The 23,818-nt window shown below is 46.8% G+C and overlaps 1 protein-coding gene across 1 annotated transcript; it reads right to left on the reverse strand.

Annotated features, from left to right (window-relative positions):
- Positions 1-12,354: 12,354 nt before the first annotated feature.
- Positions 12,355-22,678, reverse strand: LOC116546229 (phospholipid phosphatase 2-like). The gene is made up of 5 exons (XM_032272549.1): positions 22,573-22,678; positions 21,247-21,462; positions 20,117-20,268; positions 19,179-19,546; positions 12,355-12,658 (listed from the first exon to the last, which is right to left on the reverse strand). Exons 1-5 carry the CDS (start codon positions 22,676-22,678, stop codon positions 12,355-12,357), a joined length of 1,146 nt encoding a protein of 381 aa, XP_032128440.1.
- Between the last annotated feature and the right edge of the window lie 1,140 nt (positions 22,679-23,818).

Genomic DNA, 23,818 nt, shown 5'->3' on the forward strand with positions numbered 1-23,818 from the left:
ATAAGAGACCACCCATGACAGAGAGGGTCTGGACAGTATACAGTGGATGCACAGGGCAAGTTTTCATGTCCTCTGCTTCACCTTTTGATGTCAGAAGGCTGAAAACTTCACCCTTTACCCTGTCATCATTGTAACACTGTCATTTTTTGTACATGGGACCCATGAGGAAGTAAGAAACTCAACTGCGATTGCATTCATTTCCCCTTTCATAAATATTCATGACTCCTCCTAGAGCTTATTAAGTATTTGTATTTGGCCATGCCACTCAGCATAAATTTCTGTTTCCTTTATCTCTCCCTTAAAGTGCCTGCTTCTGGCTTCTGGCTGGGGTCTATGCTTCCCAGCCTATTAAAAGGACTACCCTGCAGGCTGCAACCCTTTACAGGAAGTAAATCTCTCACTGGGTACAGGCGCTCATGCCTGTAATTGCAACATTTTGGGAAGCCAAAGTGGGTGGATCACCTGAGTTCAGGAGTTTGAGACCAGCCTGGCCAACATGGTGAAGCCCTGTCTCTACTGAAAATACAAAAAATTACCCAGGCTTGGTGATGGACATCTGTAATCCCAACTAATTGAGAGGCTGAGGAAGGAGAGCTGCTTGAACCCCGGAGGTGGAGGTTGCAGTGAGCCAAGATCACACCATTGTACTCAAGCCTGGGCAACAAGAGTGATACACCTTCTCAAAAAAATAAAAGTAAATAAAAATGTAAAAAACGAAATCCCTCCTTTCCAAATTTATGAACCTCATCATTCTTCAGTTGACAGTCTTACAAAGTTCAAAAGACCTTCCATACTCTCCCACAGAAGTCCTAGAAATTGTCATTTTGTTAATTAGGTTTTTTTTTGTTTTGTTTTGGTTGTTTGTTTTTTTTTTTTTTTGAGACGGAGTTTCGCTCTTTTTGCCCAGGCTGGAGTACAATGGCGCGATCTCATCTCACCGCAACCTCCACCTCCTGGGTTCAGGCAATTCTCCTGCCTCAGCCTCCTGAGTAGCTGGGATTACAGGCATGCGCCACCATGCCCAGCTGATTTTTTGTATTTTTAGTAGAGACGGGGTTTCACTATGTTGACCACGATGGTCTCGATCTCTTGACCTCGTGATCCACCCGCCTCGGCCTCCCAAAGTGCTCGGATTACAGGTGTGAGCCACCTCGCCCTGCCTGTTAATTAGTTTTGATGCGTGAGAACTTGTAATCAAATGAGCAGAAATATTGAAACTGTGGTTTACCAGTTACCTGTCTCTTAATCCAATCAAGCAGATCTTTAAAATTAACCATGAGAATACGTATGCCTGGTTCATGGCTAAAATTTTAGGATGAAACCGATGAGATCTCTACTTGCGTTTTTTGCCTATTAATGTATGTTATGTATATGTGATATTTTCTTAACTCCAGATAGCACTGCAAAATTCATTTATAAAATCCTCTAAAAAATGCTCTATTCTAACTTAGCTTGGAAAATAAATAAGCATTTATACGTAAATATTCCCCAAACTCCTAGAAATGTAGAAACTGATATAAATGTTTTTCAAGTTAACACAATTTACATAAAACATAGTTAAATAAGATCAATTTAATATTTTTGGTATAATAAAACAACTATGCTTCAGAGCTATCACTATTGAATATAAAACAAACATAAATTTCTATTCTTCTTAAGTTCTACTCAAATAAGCTAATATTATACTTACTAGATGCTTAAAATCTTAAAGCTTATAGATTGATTCTAATTAAGTTCTTATTCTTATAAAAAAAACATTATTTCAATAATAATTTTTTACAGTAAATCTGCCTAATAATAGTTTCCAAAGTACTTTTGGTAATTTTTAACCTTAAAGTTAAGCTAACTAAAAGATTTGCATTAAATATCTAGATCATTTATGAATAAGATACAATACTAAAACATTAATTACTGAACATAACTAATTCAAATTTATATACTTTTGTCCCTTATTTTTACGGAGAGAATACAGATATTTTGGCCTGTTAATAAACTCTTTTTTTTTTTTTTGTCTACAACACTGAGAAATTGTACTATGAGGAAACATCACTCTAGATGTTGGGAGATCGTATACTCATACATTTTCTAATCTACTATAGAATGTTAATATATGACAATTGAAAATTGTCTACTTCCTAGTTTACTCTGGAAAATAAAGATTACTAAGTGTTAAAAATATAATCTATACATAAATAAAATTACTAGAAATAATAACTAGAAACTCTATGCAAAGTATGCAGGAAAAGTAGGGCAAGTTATGCAAATAAAGTAGGTTGTATTTTTTATGAGAAGAACTATACCAAATACACAAGTAAAAAGAGATATCTAACCTTCCCTGTGTTATATTTGAATTGGTAAACTGTTATGTTTTCAGAAATTATATAAAATTCCTGGAAAATGGTCAATGTCCTCCTTATCCATGCTACATGCTGGTATAGTGTGATGAGTCATATTTTCAATTATTATTTTAAATGTCATATGCCACAGACAAAATTGAATATCCTTGTCAGTTGTGGTATAATGAACTCTCATCAGACCTTTTGTCACAGTCATTTCATGCTCCTTGTCATTTAGATATTATTTATCCCTGATGCTTTCCTAAAAGCTCCTGCAATCAGCTATGGATCAGAATGTTCGTCTCCAACACGGGACTCCCTCTGAGGCTGACAGAAAAGACTATGACAGGTACTCTGGTTACAGGCTTCTGATGATATTGCTCAAATAACTGTAAGACCATACACTTGACTCAGTGAAGCCGTCCAGAAGTCTAGTTGAGAAACTGATGGGTTCATGACACTGCTAACTCAAGATTCAGCAAGACTGGAACTGAGTACATGGCACTGAATAAACTGATGAAAATTGATTATAATTTTATAGCTTCTTTTGAGCATTGCTGGTTCTTTAATGTTATAGTTTCTGGATTTAAGGAATCTCTTTCTCTTAAGCTAACTATAACTCACAACAATTTAGTAGATTACATTTATTTAAATAGAAATGAAGCATTTGTTTTCTTCCTCGACTGATTTCTCCAGAATTTTGAAATTCTTACTGAACACTCTTATTTTCATGACAATATAGTTGTTACCAGAAGTCCAATAAGAATCTGTTCGCCTCAGAACAGGACATAATTGGAAACTTTGTTTATATTATCGAGGCTTTTACTGGAATATCATATTTAGCAATAGTATACCTAAGATCAGTTATGACCAGCAATTTTAAGGAACTAAGGTTGATTTTTATGGACCCAATATTTACAAAGCAGTCTCAGAAAAGCCCGCCTGATACCTAGATTACAGGATTCACATCCTTACAGGTTAGTAAGAAAGGTCCTTTCCTTGCAGGCCCAGGAATTTGGGGATAGTTTGGGGACCTCAGGAAGACAGGAATTCACTCAAAGCTATTAGGACTGCAGCTGAAATTCGATAGTATGTTCTGGGCTTGGCTTTTAGCCTCAATAAGGCCTTTAAAATTCCAATCTGAGATTCTGTAAGAAAACTTGCAGCAAAGAAGCTTGAAAGCACCTATGTGGTCAGCTCCTGTTCTTGCTGCACTTACATAAATAATCAGGCAAAACCTAACAAAACTAGACTTATTTTTAAAACAAGAATAATCTTTGATTATCTATGGTCAAAAATGATGGTTACTACAGAGAGAAATTTTATGTTTGAATGAAAAACTATAACTCAGCCAGGCATGGTGTCACATGCCTATAATTCCAGCACTTTGGGAGGCCAAGAGTTCAAGACCAGCCTGGGCAACACGGCAAAACCCCATCTCTACTAAAATTACAAAAATTAGCTGGGCATGATGGCATGTGCCTGTGGTCCCAGCTAATCAGGAGGCTGAGGAGGGAGGCTTGCTTGTACCCAGGAGATAGAGGGTGAAGTGAGCTGAGCCTGCACCACTGCACTCCAGCCTCTGCCATAGAGCCAGACCCTGTCTCAAAAAAAAATTTTTTTAATAGGAAAGCTATAGACCTTGTGGGTTATCAGGTTCTAGTCTTGTTTCTTTTCTTTCGGCTATTTTTACCTCTTTGTAAACTGGATCCTGCCATCTGATGAATTTTGTCACACGATGATACATGTGGAACAAGCAGCCAAGTATTTTCTCCCCTATTAATGTATCTATTGTCAGATAATTTGAAGGCCTCCAACCCTGGAACAAAGAAGAGAAAGGTTTGGTCCCCAAAATGCATAACCAAATTGTAATACATTTATGCAATGGAATACTATTTTGCCATAGAAAGGAACAAGCTATAAACTCAAACGAAGACATGAGTGATGCTTCATGCCCACTGCTAAGTGGAAGAAGACAGTGTGAGGAGAATCCACACAGTGTGGCCTCATTTAATGAGATTCTGGAGAAGGGAAACTACACAGGTGGGAAGCCATTGTCTGCGTGGGGAGGGGGTTTGAAGTGTTCCATATGATACTTAATAGTATATACTGGTCGCTATCCATTTGTCAAAACATGCAGAATTTTACAGCTAAATGGGTAAATCAAACTCTATTCAAATTAAATAATATTATTCAGGATGTGGAGTATCCCAGCACAGAATCCATAATGTGAAAAATCATTTACCTATGTTACAAATTACAATGGTTTGGATGTGGTTTGTCCCTGCAAAAACTCATGTTGAAATTTGACCCCCAAGGTGGTAGTGTGGGGAAGTGGGGCCCAGTGGAAGGTGTTTGGGTTGTGGAGGTCTATCCTTCATGAATAGATTAATGTCCTCCCATGGGGGTGAGTTCTGTCTGCTCTCACAGGAATGGATTAATTCCTGCAAGAGTAGATAGTCAAAAAGAGTCTTGCTTCCTTGGTTTCCCTCGTGCTTTCAGTCTGCTGTGATCTCTGGTGCACCACTTGCTCCCCTTCCACTTTCCACCATGAGGTGAAAAAGACTGAGGCCCCACCAGATGCAAGTGCCCAATCTCGGACATTCCAGCCACCAGCATTGTGAGCCAAATGAACCTTCTTTAATTACAAATTTCCCTGCCTCAAGTATTGTATTACAGAAGCACAAAATGGACTAAGACACAAATGTGGGAAACAACTCTCTGAAGGTGTAGGGAAAACGGTGCTGACCTAAGTCTCTTTAAACAATGAATAGAATCTGTAGGCTGAAGGCAAATAAACTATACTTCATCATTGGATTCCATTTTATAAAGTTCTTTCCCACAGGGATAATTGTGAACAACTGTAAAACCACAGTATCTGTATCTGGAATCAAACAATGACTTATATAAGTCGCAGATGGTAGGAACCAGGTCCCTCACTGTTGAAGTGGGAGGTTATAAATTAGCAAGGGGAGGAGGGTAGAAAGCTTCATGTGATAGTAGATCAGAGGTGAAGAAATCAACATAAACTTATGTTTAGTTTAATACAGATACAGGCCGGGTGCGGTGGCTCACGCTTGTAATCCTGGCACTTTGGGAGGCCGAGGCGGGTGGATCACGAGGTCAAGAGATCGAGGCCATCCTGGTAAACATGGTGAAACCCCGTCTCTACTAAAAATACAAAAAATTAGCTGGGCATGGTGGCGCGTGCCTGTAGTCCCAGCTACTCAGGAGGCTGAGGCAGGAGAATTGCCTGAACCCAGGAGGCGGAAATTGCGGTGAGCCGAGATCGCGCCATTGCACTCCAGCCTGGGTAACAAGAGCGAAACTCCGTCTCAAAAAAAAAATAAATAAATAAAATACAGATACATACAGTTCCACATCAAAACCTTCCTAACTAGTTGTGTATAGGTAGGTGACGTACACACATATACTTCCTAGCATTGTTAATGAGAGACAAGACACAATGTGCTCTCTCAGCAGCCAGATATAAGTTTTCCTACCATTCTGAAAGGAATCAGGCTCTTTGAAGAAATGTCTGATACTAGAACTGGGACAGTAAATATATAAGCCAGGATAATCTTGAAGTATCAGAAAGTAAGTAAGCACTAAAAAAAAAAAAAAAAAGAAAAAAGAAAATGAAATATGTCAAAGGAAAATTGGAGCCAATAAAAAGCTACCGCTGGCCAACACAGGAATGAACTGTTCAACACAATGCTGCAGTGTTTAATTCTAACTAAAGCCTCAAGTAATTTTCTAGGTGTCTCCATTTGTATGTGTAGGTGAATAAGCAAATGGAGTTGAATAGAAATCTCCTTTGCAAAAGAATTGCAAATACTTAATGTAGACACTCAGCCATCAAGAAGGTGGAGCTAACGCCTCATTCCGTGAGTATGGGCTCTACATATGTGTACACTTATTTTTCATATTTTTTTCTTGTGCTGTGGATGTGTCCTGGGTTCATTCTCTAAAATGCTGTTCGCCTTAGACCAGGAAAACAAATAATAACCTTACAGATTCTATTTCAATTCATGGATAAATATTTTAACAAGAGTGACTTTGTAAAAATATGTTCCAATGGCTGATTGACTCATTGTGACTGGATCACTTATTCCAAATACTTCTTGTCTTAATTTTTTTCCAGTGTCTACCTTTTAGCCATAATAGACCAGAATCAAATATTGGCCACTGGGAAAAAACATTCAAAGAAAAAAAAGAATGTGAACCGAACTTGTGACCAAGATAAATAAATGTTTCACCACAATACTTCCTAAAACAGAAAAGTTTAAAAGGATAGTCAAAGTCAATTTCCTCAACAAGGCTTTGCAGAAAATGAGGAAACTAGAGAAGCAAAATTGGCAGGACATCCTATGGGTGATTTTAGGTGTTTCTATGTTTCATGGGGAAAATATACTTTACCTTTAAAATAATCACAAAGAATTATTGGAAACCCAAACTCTGGAATGTTTCCAAATTTAGTTGAGCTTCTATGTAATTGTGTCTATTTAGCTAGTCATGAAGTTGATTTTTTTTTAAATATCTGCCTTATTTGTGTAATAAAATACACAATGAATAATTAATGCTCATAGGAAAACATGTTAGACCTTGGGAAAAGAAAATAAATCTTGGGGACCCAAAATCACTAAGCTAAAGGGAAAAGTCAAGCTGGGAACAGCTTAGGGCAAACCTGCCTCCCATTCTATCCAAAGTCACCCATCTGCTCACCGAGATAAATGCATATCTGATTGCCTCATTTGGAAAGGGTAATCAGCAACTCAAAAGAATAAAACCATTCATCTTCATCTACCTATGATCTGGAAGCCCCCCGTTTGGCCTTCTCTTCAAGTTGTCTCACCTTTCTGGACTGAACCAATGTACATCTTACACATAATGATTGATGTCTCATGTCTCCCTGAAATGTATAAAACCAAGCTGTGCTCCTACCACGTGGGGCACATGTTGTTGGGACTTCACGAGGATACATCACAGGTGTGTGCATCCTCAAACTTGGCAAAATAAACTCCCTAAAAAATCTAAGACCTGTCTCAGATTTTCGGGGTTCATACATGTAATGTTGAATGTTAATGTTTGTAAAACACACATTATTCTATCTACTATTCAAACTATACTGCCAATTAACCTTAGACTTTCTCAACAAAATTAAAATGTTGATGAGGTATGAATAATATATTTAAATTTAAATAATGTTGCAAGTTTTAATATGCCTACTTTTCATTTTTTAATATACTTGTTTTGACTACTTTAATGCTGTAAGAAAAATGAGTAATTAAAACATGAATAAAAGTGTTTACGCGGGGTGGACATGTTTCCTCCAGCCTCAGGATTGGGGTGACATGAAAGGCACCTGCCCAACCCCAGCTTTCATCCCAGCTGTCCTGATGGTGGCTCTAAGCATTTCTCCTTTCTCTATATGAAGACCTCACCCCAAAAACAAACCCAAATCTCACAATATGTTAGGGCACACTACGATGATGAGCAGCCAAAGCCTCAAGCAAGGGATGCTTCTGAAAACAAGGCTTGTAGAATATAATGTGTGGAAGTAAAGCCAGTGTCGGAGTTCCTTCCTCTGCACATGGGGAGCAGACAGGAAGCTTTTCCTCACCTTCCTCACGTGGCCTGCAGCCACATCTCCCAGGTCCGACTTGAGAACAAAATGTTAGTCTTCACTGTGGACACGCTGCCAGGTGCTCCAAAGCCATAGCCTCTCCTCAGGTGGGTCCTGAGGAGAACAAAGCTCTGCTTCTAATCCTAACCCCGTCGCTAGACTTTGATCCTGACCCTAAACCCTGATTCACACCCTGGTCTATGATTCTGACCCTGACTTTGACCCTGACTTTTATCTTGACCCTGTCCATGACCCCACCTCTAACCATACTTCCAGCCCTGACCCTGACCCAGACCCCAATTCTAACCCTACTATTATCACTACAATCTATCTCTAATCTTACCCTCTAGTGCTAAACAGCTGTACCCAAAAGCACTTTTCGATTATTTAACTTCTTTTCCTTGAATTTTCTAAGGACATCCGAAAGGAGATGTCATTATGTATTCTGCAGTCGCTCTGAGTGGTATGGCTTCAGATAAGAAGTTCTAATACTTTGCAAGACAGAAGAAGTGTGAAAGGCAGCAGCACTGGGTTGTCAGGAATGCATGCTGGCATTCACAATAGTCATTGGCGTTATTCTCCACGGGTTTTCAGTTCATTTTTTATGAACGCATTCTGACTGTTCCATCCCATCTACTTAAATTTTTGCATGGCCACATGACTTCTTTCTTTTTCTTTTTTTTTCTTTTTCTTTTTTTTTTTGCCATGCAGGTGAGAAGAAATAATATGTGACTTTTTCAGGAGAAATCTCCAAGAAACAGAGTTCTATCCGCATGCTTTTTGTCTTTTCTAGAGCAATGGGGGCCTTATTGATGGTACCTCCTTCCACCTCTATTCCTGTGTTAGGACGACACATCACAGAGCGACCTCTCAACTGACCCATGATGAGATGCAAATAAATGAGGAAGAAGATTTTTGAGCCACTGAAACTTGGAGGCTGTTTGTCACCGTGCTTTAACCTAGCCCCCACTGACTGATGCAGGACTGAAGAATGAGTCAGAACCGGGTCTGGACCTGTGAAGTGCACTCCTCCAGGCTAAGTAAAATTCAAGTCTTGTTGCAAAGGTTAACAGTGAGCACGATGTGTTATTAGGGTGAGTGTGGGATACATAAGGCATGTCAAGTGAGAATAATGAGAAACTCGACTTAAAAGACAGTGCTAATTTGGACTGTGGAGAGATTCCAATGTCCTACTTAGCATTTGAGACTGTGATGGCTGGACAAACTCATTACGAACCCTAAATGAAGGCTTGGGATAAATATCCGAGGGTGTCTAATATACCAATTATTCATCCTAGAATGGGCAGAGTCCTTGACCCCATTCTAGGGAGACTTCCAAAAGAAAAAAGACCTGCATTTCTCCAACAACCCACATCGAGAGACTTTCCTGCACTTCTGAGCTGTGGCTAACACTCCTCACCTTTCATTCCGTCCTCAGCGTTTTGGGGAAACACCTTTACCTCTCTATGACTTACAGGTTAATAAGTGGCCCTTATAATTCCCTCCAGAGATAGAAAAGACTAATGATGAGGGAGTCTGAGCTCACAGCAGCAAGTGGGCATGTGTGCTCTGCAGCCACGTGGCTCATCTGCTAGATTACTACATACGATGTTCTGCAACGTTGCTTAACACAACGGGGCTCTCTCCCAACTCAGAAGGTTTAATTGCTCACCTACTTCTTTTTCTGCCCTCTTGGGCTCCTAAAATGAAAAGAACTCTAGGGTGATACACTGAGTCAAAGGGGTGCCAGCCGTATCACAGCAAAATAAAGATCCCTAAAAAATCCCTGGCCTAAGATGATAGCCTCGGCTGGGTAAGTCTGAATGTGCTGACAGTGGACATGGGAGCATGAGGGTGGTCAAAATGTTCGCATTAAAGAACTTCCACACAGACTACAAGAAAAGAGGGAGGAATGGAGATGGCAGCATGAGTCCCTACAATAAAAGCAGATGTTTTGAGATCAGTTATATTCTTTCCGACAAAAATTCGAGACAGAAACCAAAGTTTAGCCTGAGGCGACAACTAACTGGGCAATAAGCCAGAGGCACATGTGGCGTAGACAGAGTTAAACATTTTCCCTTATATTAATATAGACACTAAATTAATATAAACAGTTGGGCCTACAGTAGTTTTAAAGGAAATCTCACAAATGGGTTTGGCTTTTCAAGGTTAGCACTGATGGTCCAGAGAATTCATTTTGGTCCAGAGAGTGAAAGAGAGGAATTTATTTTGGTCCAGAGAGAGAAAGAGAAGAACTCCTCGGGTCCCTTCAGAAAGGCGTCTGGCTTTGCCTCACCTTGTATGTTTGAACTATGCATACGGCAGAAGAAGACAGGATTTCACAGATTTAAGGTGTGAAAAGTCACTGGGTGCTTTAAGAAGCCTGGGATTCTTCTTGGAAAAATAAGTTTGTGGAGACAAAATGAGTTGGAGAAGGCTGTTATTGAAGTGAAGCAGAATTGCTTTTAGTAATCTACTTATTACCCTCACCCTCAGCCCCTTAACCTCTAACCCTAAACCCTAACCCCTTGACCCTAATCCTACCCCTACCCCAATCCCTCATCCCACTCTTTAGCCCTGACCCTTGACCCCAAACCCCAAACCCCAACACCAACCCTAAACTTAACCCCTAACCCTACCACTAACCTTAACCCTTTACATCTGCCCAGATTCTCCAGCAGCAGCAGGGACCCTTTGCTCCCAGCTGTGCACCCCTGCACCTGGCACAGCACTTCGTAGCAATCCCCAAATAGGCACCTCAATGCCCACTGTGCCAGCCATGCAGTGGAAGCCCAGGCTATATTCTCACCTCCAGAACCAGGGCCCAGCGCCTGCATCAGGCTGCTCAGGGTTGAAGTGAGCTGGGACACCCAAGGTCTTCATAAGACCAAGGCTATCTCGTGCCTCCTGTCACAGAGTGAGACGCAGACCCGGCAGCACCGCACTCCCCCTCCTTCCCTCTGTGGCAGCTCGGCAACCTTCCAAGTCAGGGGCCCTTCCCTGATGACACTCCAAGCACAAAGCACTGGACTTTCACACAGTGAGGCTGCACACATTATTTTGTGTAGATGCCCACCTAGACCACTGGGAGAAAGGGTGGTAGAGGGACCCTCATGTTGCCCTGTGGTATGCATGCTCTGGTTTAAACGACTACAAGCCATTTACGAGAAACTAAAGCTGAAACACTACTTGTTTCCAAGCTTTTGTCGGCAGAAGATTTACAATGTACACTCCCAAACAAGCTAGCCACAGGGCACACTAGCTACTTCCCTTCTTAAGTTGCTCTGAGGGCCTCTGCATCAGACCTAGAATTGGAAGATTGCTGGAGAAGAACTGGGATGTTGAGGGGATACTGGATGCTTGCTGGACACCAGCCTCCCCTCACCTAAGCTTACAGACAGCCCCAATCCCGCCTGACCAAATCAGACATTGTAACACACACAGCTCTGGATAGCAGGATTTACAGATGCAAAACTCTAAGGCAAAGGATTGTCTATACTCCGTGAAAATGGCCATACTGCCCAAAGTAATTTACAGATTCAATGCTATCCCCATCAAGCTACCAACGACCTTCTTCACAGAACTGGAAAAAACCACCTTAAACTTCATATGGAACCAAAAGAGAGCCCTCATAGCCAAGTCAATTCTAAGCAAAAGGAACAAAGCGGGAGGCATCACACTACCGGACTTCATTGAGAGGAAGAGTGCCTGTGGGGGGAAGAGAGCCCTCTTGGTGGAAGACCAGTGGAGAGCACTGGGGCGCTGACAGGCCCAGGGAAGGACTGCGGTGTGCAGGCAGGAGACCCAGGGAAGGAACTGGGGGATGAAGGTGTCCAGGGAAGGACTGGGTTTGGGGAGAGGGGTCCCAGGGGAGAAATGGGGGGAAGGGAGGGGCCCCCAGAAAAAATTGGGGTTGAGGGAAGGGGTCCCGGGGAGGAATGGGGGAAATGAGGGGTTCCATGAATGGACTGGGGTTGGGACAAGGGGTCCCAGGGTAGGATGTTGGGGGTAAGGGAGGGGTCCAGAGAAGGACTGGGGTTGGGAGAAGTAGTCTCAGCAGAGGAATGGGGGAAGGAGGGGTCCCAGGGATGGACTGGGGTTGGGGAAAAGGGTCCCAGGGGAGAAATGTGGGGAAGGGAAGGGACCTCAGAAAGGACTGGGGTTGGGGGAAGAGGTCCCAGGGGGCATATGGGGAGAAGGGAGGGGTCCAGGGAAGAACTGGTGTTGGGGGGTAGGAGTCCGGGGATAAATAGGGGGAAGGAGGGGTCCCAGGGAAGGACCACGGTTAGAGGAAGGGGTCCCAGGGGAGGACTCCGTGGGGCAAGAGTGTGCAGGGAAGGACCAGGGTTGTGCAGGGAGTGGTCTCTGGACAGCACAGGGGATGAGTCAGGGTCAGAAGCTCACAGTGAGGCCAGCCACCAGCGCCCCCTGCAGGAGGCCAGCAAGGACGTCGCTCCAGTGGTGTTTGTGATCAGACACGTGGGTGTAGCCCACATAGAGGGCAAAGGCCACCAGGAAGAACTGGACCGTGGGCCGCAGCAGCCGCGCCAACTTCCAGCAGAGCCAAGCCTGCGCGTAGAGCTGGGACGGGTGAGGACGCCTCCGCCTGTGCCCTGCCAGGCACTCCCATGCCCACTGCACAGATGGCAGCTCCGAGACGAGGCCGGGGGCACGGAACCGGCCAGCCCAGGGCCTCCTGTTTTCACAAACAAGTCAGTGAGCGCCCCCATCGCCACCACAACTCACCCATTTTACAGCTGGAAAAAATGAAGTCCAGGGAAGGGAGTGAAGGTTGGAGGGTGGGTGGCTCACTCGGCATCTTCCAACGTCCCCTCGCCCCTGAGGGTTCAACACGGGAGCTGCCGACGTTACAGACCACCAAATCCCAGGGGCGGACTGCTCCCTCTGTCCTTTCCAGTTATCTGATGATGGAATCAGAGTCTCCAATTGGGGCTGTGGCATGAGACGCCTTACCCGTGAAGACTCTGAGGCCTGAACCCGACACCCAGGGCAGGCGGTAGCGTCCAGCAAGCAGGCAACACCGGTTTCGTTTTCACTGCGTTTCTTTTCAGCATTTTCTCCCATCTGTGGAACTGAGGGAAGATTTCTTTTTATATAAATTTGAGATCCCGTGAAGGACATGAATGAAACACAGAAAATAGGGAGCAACAAAAAACTGGCAAAAAAGTCACAATCAACTTTTTTGGAACTAATCAAAAGCTTGCAGGAACCAGAGGAACACTTGATTAATGTAATCCAGTTGAGGCCGGGCACGGTGGCTCACACCTGTAATCCCTGCACTTTGAGGGGCCGACGCAGGCGGATCACGAGGTCAGGAGATTGAGACCAGCCTGACCAACATGGTGAAACCCCGTCTCTACTAAAAATATAAAAATTGGCCAGGAGTGGTGCCACATGCCTATAATCCCAGCTGCTCGGGAGGCTGAGGCAGGAGAATCGCTTGAAAATCTGGGAGGTGGAGGTTGCGGTGAGCCAAGATCACACCGCTGCCTGGGCGACAGAGCGAGACTCCATCTCAAAAAAAAAAAAAAAAACAAAAAAACAAAGAGAATCCAGTTGGATCTCAGAACAAACAGCTTTGTGGCTTTTTAACTCATCCTGGTCCCTCTCCCACTGCCTAGACTGTGGTGGCGTGAGGGTAACAGACCACACGCCCAGCACAGGTTCCAAGAAGGGGCCTTATTTGCAACTGCGAACTGGGGTATGGCTCGAGGGCTGGCCTTGATCTCACCCAACTGGACATTCTCCCAGTGCTGAGGTGCTACCTGGAGGACATATGTAGGAAACGTTTACAACAAATTTGTTAGTCTCTGCTGCCTGGGGCCACGAGAGCAGATGAGGCAAAAACCAGATGAGCCAAACAGCGTAGGAGGAAAGGCCAGGGAATAAAATGCTCTGGGGAATGAAGGCTTGGAACCTACAAGACTAGAGCAGTGCAGGAGCTTGGAAGACGCCTGCGAGGGCCCTGCGCTTTCACATCGGGCCGGCCTTCCAGCTCTGCACAAGCAGGAAGTGAGAGTAAAGGCAGAGAAAACCTGTTTCACCGTGGAAGGGCCGACCCCACAGCCACGCAGACCCCATCTACAAACTTGGGAGTGTGTTGTGGTTTTTTTTTTGTTGTTGTTGTTTTGTTTTTTTTTTACTTCCAGATGTTCAAAGAAATCTCTGTCCTATCACTAGCTGACCACCAGGCTAAAAGAACAGGAGGAAATGACCACTCATGACAAAAGATAGAGACTTCACAATCAGAAAAGTCATTTAATAACCACTGCAGCAAACAGCAAGAACACGCCCCGGGGAGGAGGGATACTCCTATTTCCAGAGTGGCTACATTATAATATTCTAAACACACAGTTTAAAACAAAACAAAACAGGTCGGGCACGGTGGCTCACGCCTGTGATCCCAGCACTTTGGGAGGCTGAGGCAGGCGGCTCGCCTGAGGTCAGGAGTTCGAGACCAGCCTGGCCAACGTGGTGAAACCCTGTCTCTACTAAAAGTACAGAACTTGTCCAGGTGTGGTGGTGCATGCCTGTGATCCCAGCACTCAGAAGACTAAAGCAGGAGCAGTGTTTAAACCCAGGTGGCGGAGGTCGCAGACAGCAAAGATCACACCACTGCACTCCAGCCTGGGTGACAGAGTGAGACTCCGTCTCAAAAAAAACAAACAAACAAAGAAAATAGGTCAGTTAAGATTATTCAGCCGGGCCAGGCACAGTGGCTTACATCTGTAATCCCAGCACTTTGGGAGGCTAAGGTGGGTGGGTCATCTGAGATCAGGAGTTCGAGACCAGCCTGGCCAACATGATGAAACCCCATCTCTACTAAAAATACAAAAAATTAGCAGGATGTGGTGGTACATGCCCATAGTCCCAACTCCTCGGGAGGCTGAGGCAGGAAAATCACTTGAACCCAGGAGGCAGAGGTTGCACTGAGCCAAGATCATGCCACTGTACACTGCACTCCAGCCTGAGTGACAGAGTGAGATTCTGTCTCAAAAAATAAAAAATAATAAAAATGAAAATACAAAAATTAGCCAGGTGTGGTGGTACACACCCATAATTCCAGCTGCTGGGGAGGCTGAGACAGGAGAATTGCTTGAACTCAGGAAGTGGAGGTTGCAGTGAGCTGAGATCGAACCACTGCACTCCAGCCTGGGCAACAGAGCCAGACTCTGTCTCAAAAAAAAAAAGAGAGAAAAAGATTATTTAGGCTGAAAGGGCTCGGGGGCTCACGCCTGTAATCCCAGCCCTTTGGGAGCCCAAGGCGGAAGGACTGCTTGCACCCAGGCATTCCAGACCAGCCTAGGCAACATGGTGAGACCCTATTTCTAAAAAAAAAAAAATGTAAAAACCAGTCAGATGTGGTGATGTATGCCTGTAGTCCCAGCTACTTGGAAGGCAGAGATGGTTTGAGCCCAGGAGTTCAAGTCCTGGGCAAAATTGCAAGACCCTCATCACTAAAAGAAAAATTAAAGGCAAAAAAAAAAAAAAAAAAAAAAAAGACAGTAACAAGGAACTGAAAAAGGAAGACATAACCTGGGCAACCCTAAACAAAATGACAGAGTTCCTTCCTTATCAGTAATTACACTGACTATAAAGAGATTAAACAATCCAACTGAAAGTCAGAGATTCGTTAAATGCCTTAATTCAATAAAAAGATTAACATAGGCTGGAAAAAAAAAAAAGCACAAAAAATAAAAAGTCAGAGATCTGGCTGGGTGTGGTGGCATACACCTGTAATCCCAGTAGTTTGGGAGATCACAGAGGGTGGATCGCCTGAGCTGAGGAGTTCAAGACCAGCCTGGGCAACATGGCAAAACCCTGTTTCTACAAAAAACATAAATAAACGGTAGCTGAATGTGGCGGCCAGTCCTAGCCACTCGGGAGGCTGAGGCTGGACGATGGCTTGGCCTGGGAGTCCAAGGCTGCAGTGAGCTGAGATCACCGTCCTCCAGCCTGGGTAACAAAGTGAGCCTCTCTTGAAAAAAAATCAGAGACTGGACAATACATAAAAAACATGGCCCAATTTTATTCAATGTATAAGAGACTTACTTTAGAGTCAGAGACATAAATAAAAGTACAAGATTGGGAAAAAAAAATATTCCATGCAAACAGTAACGAAAAGAGAGCCAAAATAACTATATTAATATCAGACAAAATGGACATCAAGGCAAAAATTGAGACAAAACTCCTATGTATCATTCTATGATGATGAAAGGGTCAATCTATCAAAAAGATATAGCAATTATACGGGTAAATGTAGTAAACCACAGAACTCCAAAATGCATAAAGCAAAAATACACAGAACGTTACAACATGAACTTCCAAAACTTAAGATTGCACTAACTGTTCAATCAGTAAAAACATACAAAAACAATTTTGTTTTTATTCTATTTACTTACCCTCTTTTTTCTTTTTTTCTTTTTCTTTTTTTTTTCCTATGGTTTTTTTTTTTTTTTTTTTTGAGACGGAGTTTCGCTGTTGTTGCCCAGGCTGGAGTGCAATGGCACACTCTCGGCTCACCGCAGCCTCCGCCTCCTGGGTTCAAGCAATTCTCCTGCCTCAGCCTCCCGAGTAGCTGGGACTACAGGCACACACCATCATGCCCAACTAATTTTTGTATTTTTAGTAGAGACGAGGTTTCACCTTGTTGACCAGGATGGTCTCGATCTCTTGACCTTGTGGTCCACCCGCCTCGGCCTCCCAAAGTGCTAGGATTATAGGCGTGAGCCACCGCACCCGGCCTTTCCTATAGTTTTGAGAAAAACAAAAACAATTTTTTTTTTTTTTTGAGACAGTCTCGTGTCTCCCAGGCTGGAGCACAGTCAGCTTACTGCAACCTCCGCCTCCCAGGTTCAAACGATTCTCCCGCCTCAGCCTCCTGAGTAGCTGGGATTGCAGGCACCCATCACCAGGCAAGGCTAATTTTTTATTTTTAGTAGAGATGGGATTTCTCCATGTTGATCAGGATGGCCTCAAATTCCTGGCCTGAAGTGACCTGCCCACCTCGGCCTCCCAAAATGCTGGGATTACAAGTGTCAACCACCACGTCTGGCCAATTTTTTTTTTTTCTTTTTTTTGAGGCGGAGTTTCACTCATGTTACCCAGGCTGGAGCGCAATGGTGTGATCTCAGCTCACCGCAACCTCTGCCTCCTGGGTTCAGGCAATTCTCCTGCCTCAACCTCCTGAGTGGCTGGGATTACAGGCACGCGCCACCATGCCCAGCTAATGTTTTGCATTTTTGGTAGAGACGGGGTTTTACCATGTTGACCAGGATGGTCTCGATCTCTGGACCTCGTGATCCACCTGCCTTGGCCTCCCAAAGTGCTGGGATTACAGGCTTGAGCCACCGTGCCAGGCCCCAGTTTGTTTTTTTTTTTTTTTTAAGTCAGAGTCTCACTCTCTCACTCAGACTGGAGTGCAACGGCACCATCTTGGCTCACTGCAGTCTCTGCCTCCCAGGTTCAACTGATTCTCTGTCTCGGCCTCCTGAGCATCTGGAATTATAGGCATGCACCACTACACCCAGCTAATTTTTGTATTTTTAGTAGAGATGGGTTTTTACCATGTTGGCTGGGCTAGTCTCCAACTCCTGACCTCAGGTGATCTGCCCACCTCAGCCTCCCAAAGTGCTGGGATTACAGGTGTGAGCCATCTTGCAGAGCCCTCCCAAATTTTTTTAATTAGGAAAAGAATCTGGGCACAGTGGCTCATGACTATAATCCCAGCACTTTGGGGGGGCCAAGGTGGGCAGATCACCTGAGGTTAGTAGTTCGAGACCAGCCTGGCCAACCTGGAGAAACCCCATCTCTAGTAAAAAATACAAAATCCACCAGGCGTGTTGGTGGGTGTCTGTAGTCCCAGCTACGCAGGAGGCAGAGGCAGGAGAATCGCTTGGACCCAGGAGGTGGAGGTTGAGGTAAGCAAAGATCACACCATTGCACTCCAGTCTGGGCAACAAGAGCAAAACTCCACCTCAAAAAAAAAAAAAATTAGAAAAAGAGAAGGCAGACACCAAAGACCACATAGTCTATGATTCTATTTATATGAAACATTGAGAACAGGCAAATCTACAGACAGAAAATAGGATAGTGGTGGTTGCCAGGGGCTGGGGGAGGAGTGACAGCTAATGGGTACAGGGGTTCTTTGTTTCCTTTCCTTTCATTTTTTTGAGACAGGGTCTGACTCTGTCACCCAGCCTGGGGTAGGCACAATCTTGGCTCACTGAAACCTCTACCTCCCGAGTTCAAGTGATCCTCCCATCCCAGCCTCTCCAGTAGCTGGGACTGCAGGTGTCCACCACCAGGCCTGGCTAATTATTTTTTTCTTTGAGATGGAGTTTCACTCTTGCTGCCCAGGCTGGACTGCAATGACACAATCTCAGCTCACCACAACCTCCACCTCCCGGGTTCAAGCGATTCTCCTGCCTCAGCCACCCCAGTGGCTGGGATTACAAGCGTGTGCCACCATGCCTGGATAATTTTGTATTTTTAGTAGAGATAGGATTTCTTCATGTTGGCCAGGCTGGTCTCAAACTCCCAACCTCAGGTGATCCGCCCGCCTCAGCCTCCCAAAGTGCGGGGATATAGGCGTGAGCCACCTAGCTCAGCCTAATTTTTTGATTTGTCATAGAGACGGGGTTTTGCTATGTTACCCATGCTGAGGGGTTTCCTTCTGATGAGATGAAAATATTCTGGAATTAGGTAGAGGAGATGGCTGTACAGCACTATGAATGTACTAAAAATGAACTGTACACATTAAAATGGAAGAAATGGTGACTTTTATCTTATACAAATTTTATTTTGATTTTTTTTGTTGTTTGGTCTGACATTACCCTAGGCTTGCCAGTCAATATTTTGATTTTTTAAAAAGGAAAATGATGAGTTGAAACGTTTAAGGACCTATCAGTAGAGATGGTAAGAAGATAGCACATGGCCGGGCGCGGTGGCTCACGCCTGTAATCCTAGCACTTTGGGAGGCCGAGGTGGGTGGATCACCTGCGGTCAGGAGTTCAAGACCAACCTGGCCATCATGGTGAAACCCCATCTTTAAAAAAAAAAAAAAAAAAAAAAAAAAAGAAGAAGACAGCACAGAAGAGGGCAGGGCTAAGACTCGGGGCAGACAGAGCATGCTCCCCCCAGCCTCCTGCTATCTGCGGGGCACCTGGAGCCCTGAGGCCTCGCTCCTGCCTGACCACCTGCCTGCTGGCTCCTCACCATCTGGCTTCTGGGGCTTCTTCAGCTCCCACTGCCCCCCAGAGTGAAGGCTGCTCGTCGACACCCACCTGACCTCGGTGAGGTCAGCAGCGTTTCCCCTGGACACCCTCTCCAGCTGCGCGTAGACCAAGCGGTTGACCCGGCTCCACTCAGGGTCAAAGACGGCCAGGAAGTTGGGGCACAGGCGGCCGATCACGTACTTGGCCTGGTCCATCAGAGACCGGCTCACGGCCGCCCCAAACAGGAAGGTCCCCAGCACCTTGTACACGGCAGCCACGTAGTTGTTGAAGCCGGAGCGGGAATAGAGCCGGTCTGTGTGCGCCAGGTAGGCTTCTCCCACCGAGACCTGCGCGTGGGGCAGCCGCAGCGACCAGCGGGGGTCCCAGTCAGCCCGTGGGCCCTCACTGGGCCTCAGTCCTCCCCACAGGCCTCCCCAAGGCTGCCGCAGAGCTGGGGACTCTAAAAGGGCCCTAGCCGGCCTCCGTGGCTCACGCCTGCCATCCCAGCACTGTGGGAGGCTGAGGCGGGCAGATCACCTGAGGTCGAGCGTTCAAGACCAGCAGGACCAACATGGTGAAACCCGTCTCTACTAAAAATACAAAACTAGCCAGGTGTGATGGCGCACACCTGGAGTCCCAGCTACGGGGGAGACTGAGGCAAGAGAATCACTTGAACCCAGGAGGGGGAGGTTACAGTGAGCGGAGACCTTGCCATTGCACTCCAGCCTAGGCAACAAGAGCGAAACTCCATCTCAAAAGACAAAAGGGGGTTCCTATTACCCACAAGTACCACTCGGGGCAAGGCTGTGTCCCCCAGCACCCCACAGACCTCCAGGCCAACCCCCATCAGGAACCCAGGGTAAGGCTGTACCCCATCCCGTCCCTCTCCCTGTCCCTCTGAACCCTTCCTGCCTTACAAGGATGACGGTGGCTGTGTTGGTGGCCCCGGCCATGAGCCCATGGGTGATGGTGTCTGGACGGTAGGGGTACCGGATGGAGTCATCCCAGCAGTAAAATCCTCGCTTATACGGGGTGTTCACCAGCGACAGGACAGCGAAGGGCAGGGAGGCTGGAGAGGGGGAAGGGGCTTGGAGCTGCGACGTTCTCCAACCAGCTGGGCCGTGAGGCCCCCACACCTTCCTTGCCTCCAGGCCTCTCACCGACAGTAAGGAAGAGCTTTCCTCACAGCACGTGGGAGGCCCAAGCGACACCCCTTTCCCATCGCCCTCAGATGAGCACGAACTCCCCAGGCCCTCTCCCCCTCACACTCTCCCCTCTGCTCCTTGAACAAACCTGGCAAACACTCACCTCAGGGCCTTTGCACAGGCACTTCTCCCTGCCCAAAATATCTTATTTTTATTTTTAAAAGTAGAGACAGGGGTCTCATGCTGACCAGGCCGGTCATAAACTCCCGGGCTGGAGCGACGACCCAGCCTCAGTCTCCCAAAGTGCTGAGATTACAGGTGTGAGACAACGTACCGGGCAGCAAAGTGACTCTCACTTCCGCTCAGTTTCATCTCCCCTCCCGGCTGTCCACACTGGCGTCCCTCTCACAAAAGGAAAGGTCTATTTAGCCGGGCATGGGGGCCCGTGCCTGTAATCCAGCTACTCGGGAGCCTGAGGCAGGAGAGTTGCTTGATACCGGAAAATGGAAGCTGCAATGAGCCGGGATCGCGCCACTGTACTCCAGCCTGGCGACAGAGCGAGACTCTGTTTCAATTTATAAAAAGAAAATAAATAAATAAATAAAAAGAAAAGGGAAGGTCTGCTCTTTTTCCCTCTTGTCCCATGTGGAATTAGGCAGTCACCTGTGGGACACTGGACTTAATCTCCCTGCCTCCACCCGCCAACACCAGGAGGGGCCTATCGTGCTCAGGACAGAGACCCTGGAGGCTGCTCAGAGCCTGGCCAGGGCAGATGTTTAATAAACATCTGTTAAAACAGGCAGGGCTTATTTCAACCTTAGAGCTGGCCAGAGAAGTCAGGAAAGGACGAAAGCAGGAGCACAGCAGAAGTGCCTTCATGCTCGCCCCTGCCTGTCACTGACTCTCATGCCAGGGCACATGCCAGCCACATGGTGACTCAGGGATCAAAGGCACATTCTCCTGAATTCCACACTTATGGAAGGTGTCACATGGCACTGGGGCTCCTGGGGCCCCGCTGAGCTGAGGGTGGCCAGGGAAGCCGGAGTCAGCTGTGGAGGGCAGGGGCGGGGGCAGCTCCCTGTTCCGCGCAGCAGGTGCACAGCAAAAGCTCAGGGCGTCTACCCCAGAGAGAAAAGAATGCAGGGCGTCCTTTGGCCCAGCAGGGCAAGGACAGAAAAGCATGGCTTTTTTGAATTCTGAGAGTCTGAGGAGGGACAGGGAGCCTCACACTCCTCCCTGCATGCCAGCTGCAAGGATCCTAGGACACGGCACACTTTTGATGCTGGCCGAGTCTGGGGAAATAATGCAGTGAAGACAGCAGAGGTCTGCCTCACAGGGCAGAGGGAATGCAGAACAGAACGGGCAGCACTGGGGCCCAGAGCCTGGACGGTGCCTGTAGAGGGAAGCCCTGAGTTGGGGGGGTGGGGTAGAGGGGCAGGGAAGGTGCGGGGTGGGGTGGGCTGCGCTGTAAGAGCCCGGCTTCTGCTGGGGCGCAGGGGCGGCTGGCGCCGCTGTAAATGAGGGCAGAGACCAGGGAGGAGGCTCCTGCAATTGCCGGCGGTGGAAGGTCGGGGGTCGCAGGCCGCTGACAGCGGACTCCAGCCCCTCCCCGCGGCTCTCAGCAGGCGGTGGCTCACACCGGTTGGCCTCCGTTTCCGACCTCCCTGCCCCAGTAACTCCAGCTAGAGACTCTGACACCCCCATGACAACCGGCCCCGGGCTTCCCTCTGCCTGGAAAGCTCGCCCTGGGGTCCCCGGAACAGGCACCTTCTCTTAATTTGACCCCCGGGAGCCTTCCCGCCCTCGCTCTGCCCCCACAGCCCCATCTGGAACCTGTGGACTGCACTGCGACTGGCCGGAGCTTCCAGATGGAGGTGCCCTCGGCGGGGCCGCCACTCCTGGCACGCAGCAGCCACACCCAACCCCACCCCAGCAGCACCTCCCTCCAGCAGGCGACTCCGTGAGGCTGACCCTCCCTCACAGGCTGTTGTAAGGAACCGTTTGGGTTATCTGCATGCTGCTGAGCGCCTGGCAGCCAGAAAGTGCCGCACACATGTTTAAGTAACTGACAGCAGAGCTGCTCAGGGCATGGCGCCCAGGGCTGGCAGGCACCCCACGGGGACCTCGTGCTGTCCCCTGGCTCCCCCCTAACGAGGGTCTACTTCAGAGGTCAGAGGGCTTAGCCAGAGAACCAGGAAACTGCGCTGGGGAGGAGCCCACCTCCGCACCCCGCGGCGACACGACTGCGGGGGCCATTTTCCCTTCAGCCACAGAGCAAACACTCAGCCTTTGTTCCCGGGACCTGGGGGGGCCTCGGGACGCCTCTTCCCCCATCCGGCCCGAAAACCCACAGGACAGGTTTGGGTCTCCCGAGGCCTCGAAACCTGGGACCCAGCTTTTCTCTCCAAGTGTCTCCCCCGCCCGAGCCGCAGGGGCTCGAATCCCACCGATGCGATGGGCCTATGCCTATCTGATTATTATTATTATTTTTGAGATGGAATTTCCTTCTCATTGTCCATGCTGGAGTGCAATCTCGGCTCACTGCAACCTCTGCTTCCCAGGCTGAAGCAATTCTCCTGCCTCAGCCTCCCAAGAAGCTGGGATTACAGGCACATGCCACCATGCTTGGCTAAGTTTTAGTAGAGGTGGGGTTTCTGCATGTTGGTCAGGCTGGTCTTGAACTCCTGACCTCAGGTGATCCATTCAACTCGGCCTCCCAAAGTACTGAGATTACAGGGATGAGCCACCACACAGGGTTTTGTGTTTTTGTTTTTTCGTTTGTTTGTTTTTGAGATGGAGTCTTTCTCTGTCTCCCAGTCTGGAGTGCAGTGGGATGATCTCGGCTCACTACAACCTCCACCTCCCGGGTTCAAGCAACTCTCCTGCCTCAGCTTCCCGAGTAGATGAGATTGTAGGCATGTGCCACCACGCCGGGCTAATTTTTTGTAGTTTTAGTGGAGTCAGGGTTTCACCATGTTGCCCAGGCTGGTCTTGAACTCCTGACGTCAGGTGATCCACCCGTCTCGGCCTCCCAAAGTGCTGGGATTACAGGCATGAACCACCTCACCTGGCCACTATGCCTAACTCATTGTATTTCTAAAAGGAGAGGGAAAAGAAATAATTGTATTTCCATCCTCACAGTAACTCCATGAAGGAGATAATATCATTTACCTTTTACAAACGTGAAACAAAAGCTCCAGCTTTTTTTTCTGAGACAGTGTCTCACTTTGAAGCCCAAGCTTGAGTGCAGTCTTGACCTCTGGGACTCAAGCGATCCTCCCACTTTAGCCTCCCGAGTAGCTGGGACTACAGGGGGACACTGCCACACCTGGAAAATTTTTTGAAATTTTTTGTAGAGATGGGCTCTTGCTATGTTGCCCAGGCTGCTCTCAAGCTCCTGGGGGTCAAGCAATCCTCCCACATCGACCTCCCAAAGTGCTGGGATTACAGGCATGGTCCCTCCAGCTTTTTTTT

Source organism: Sapajus apella, unplaced genomic scaffold (assembly GCF_009761245.1).
Source record: "Sapajus apella isolate SASKATOON/1434 unplaced genomic scaffold, GSC_monkey_1.0 scaffold691, whole genome shotgun sequence".
Taxonomy (NCBI): domain Eukaryota; kingdom Metazoa; phylum Chordata; class Mammalia; order Primates; family Cebidae; genus Sapajus; species Sapajus apella.

Excerpts from the sequence above, each read along its gene's own strand:
- LOC116546229 (XM_032272549.1), bottom strand. The coding sequence starts at position 22,678 with ATGGGGGAAGAGGCGTCCCGAGGCCCCCCCAGGTCCCGGGAACAAAGG. Across the intron at positions 19,547-20,116 it reads ACACAGCCACCGTCATCCTT|GTCTCGGTGGGAGAAGCCTA; the intron begins GTAAGGCAGGAA and ends CCCCACGCGCAG. Across the intron at positions 12,659-19,178 it reads GAGGAGCCAGCAGGCAGGTG|GAGGCCCTGGGCTGGCCGGT; the intron begins GTCAGGCAGGAG and ends TTGTGAAAACAG.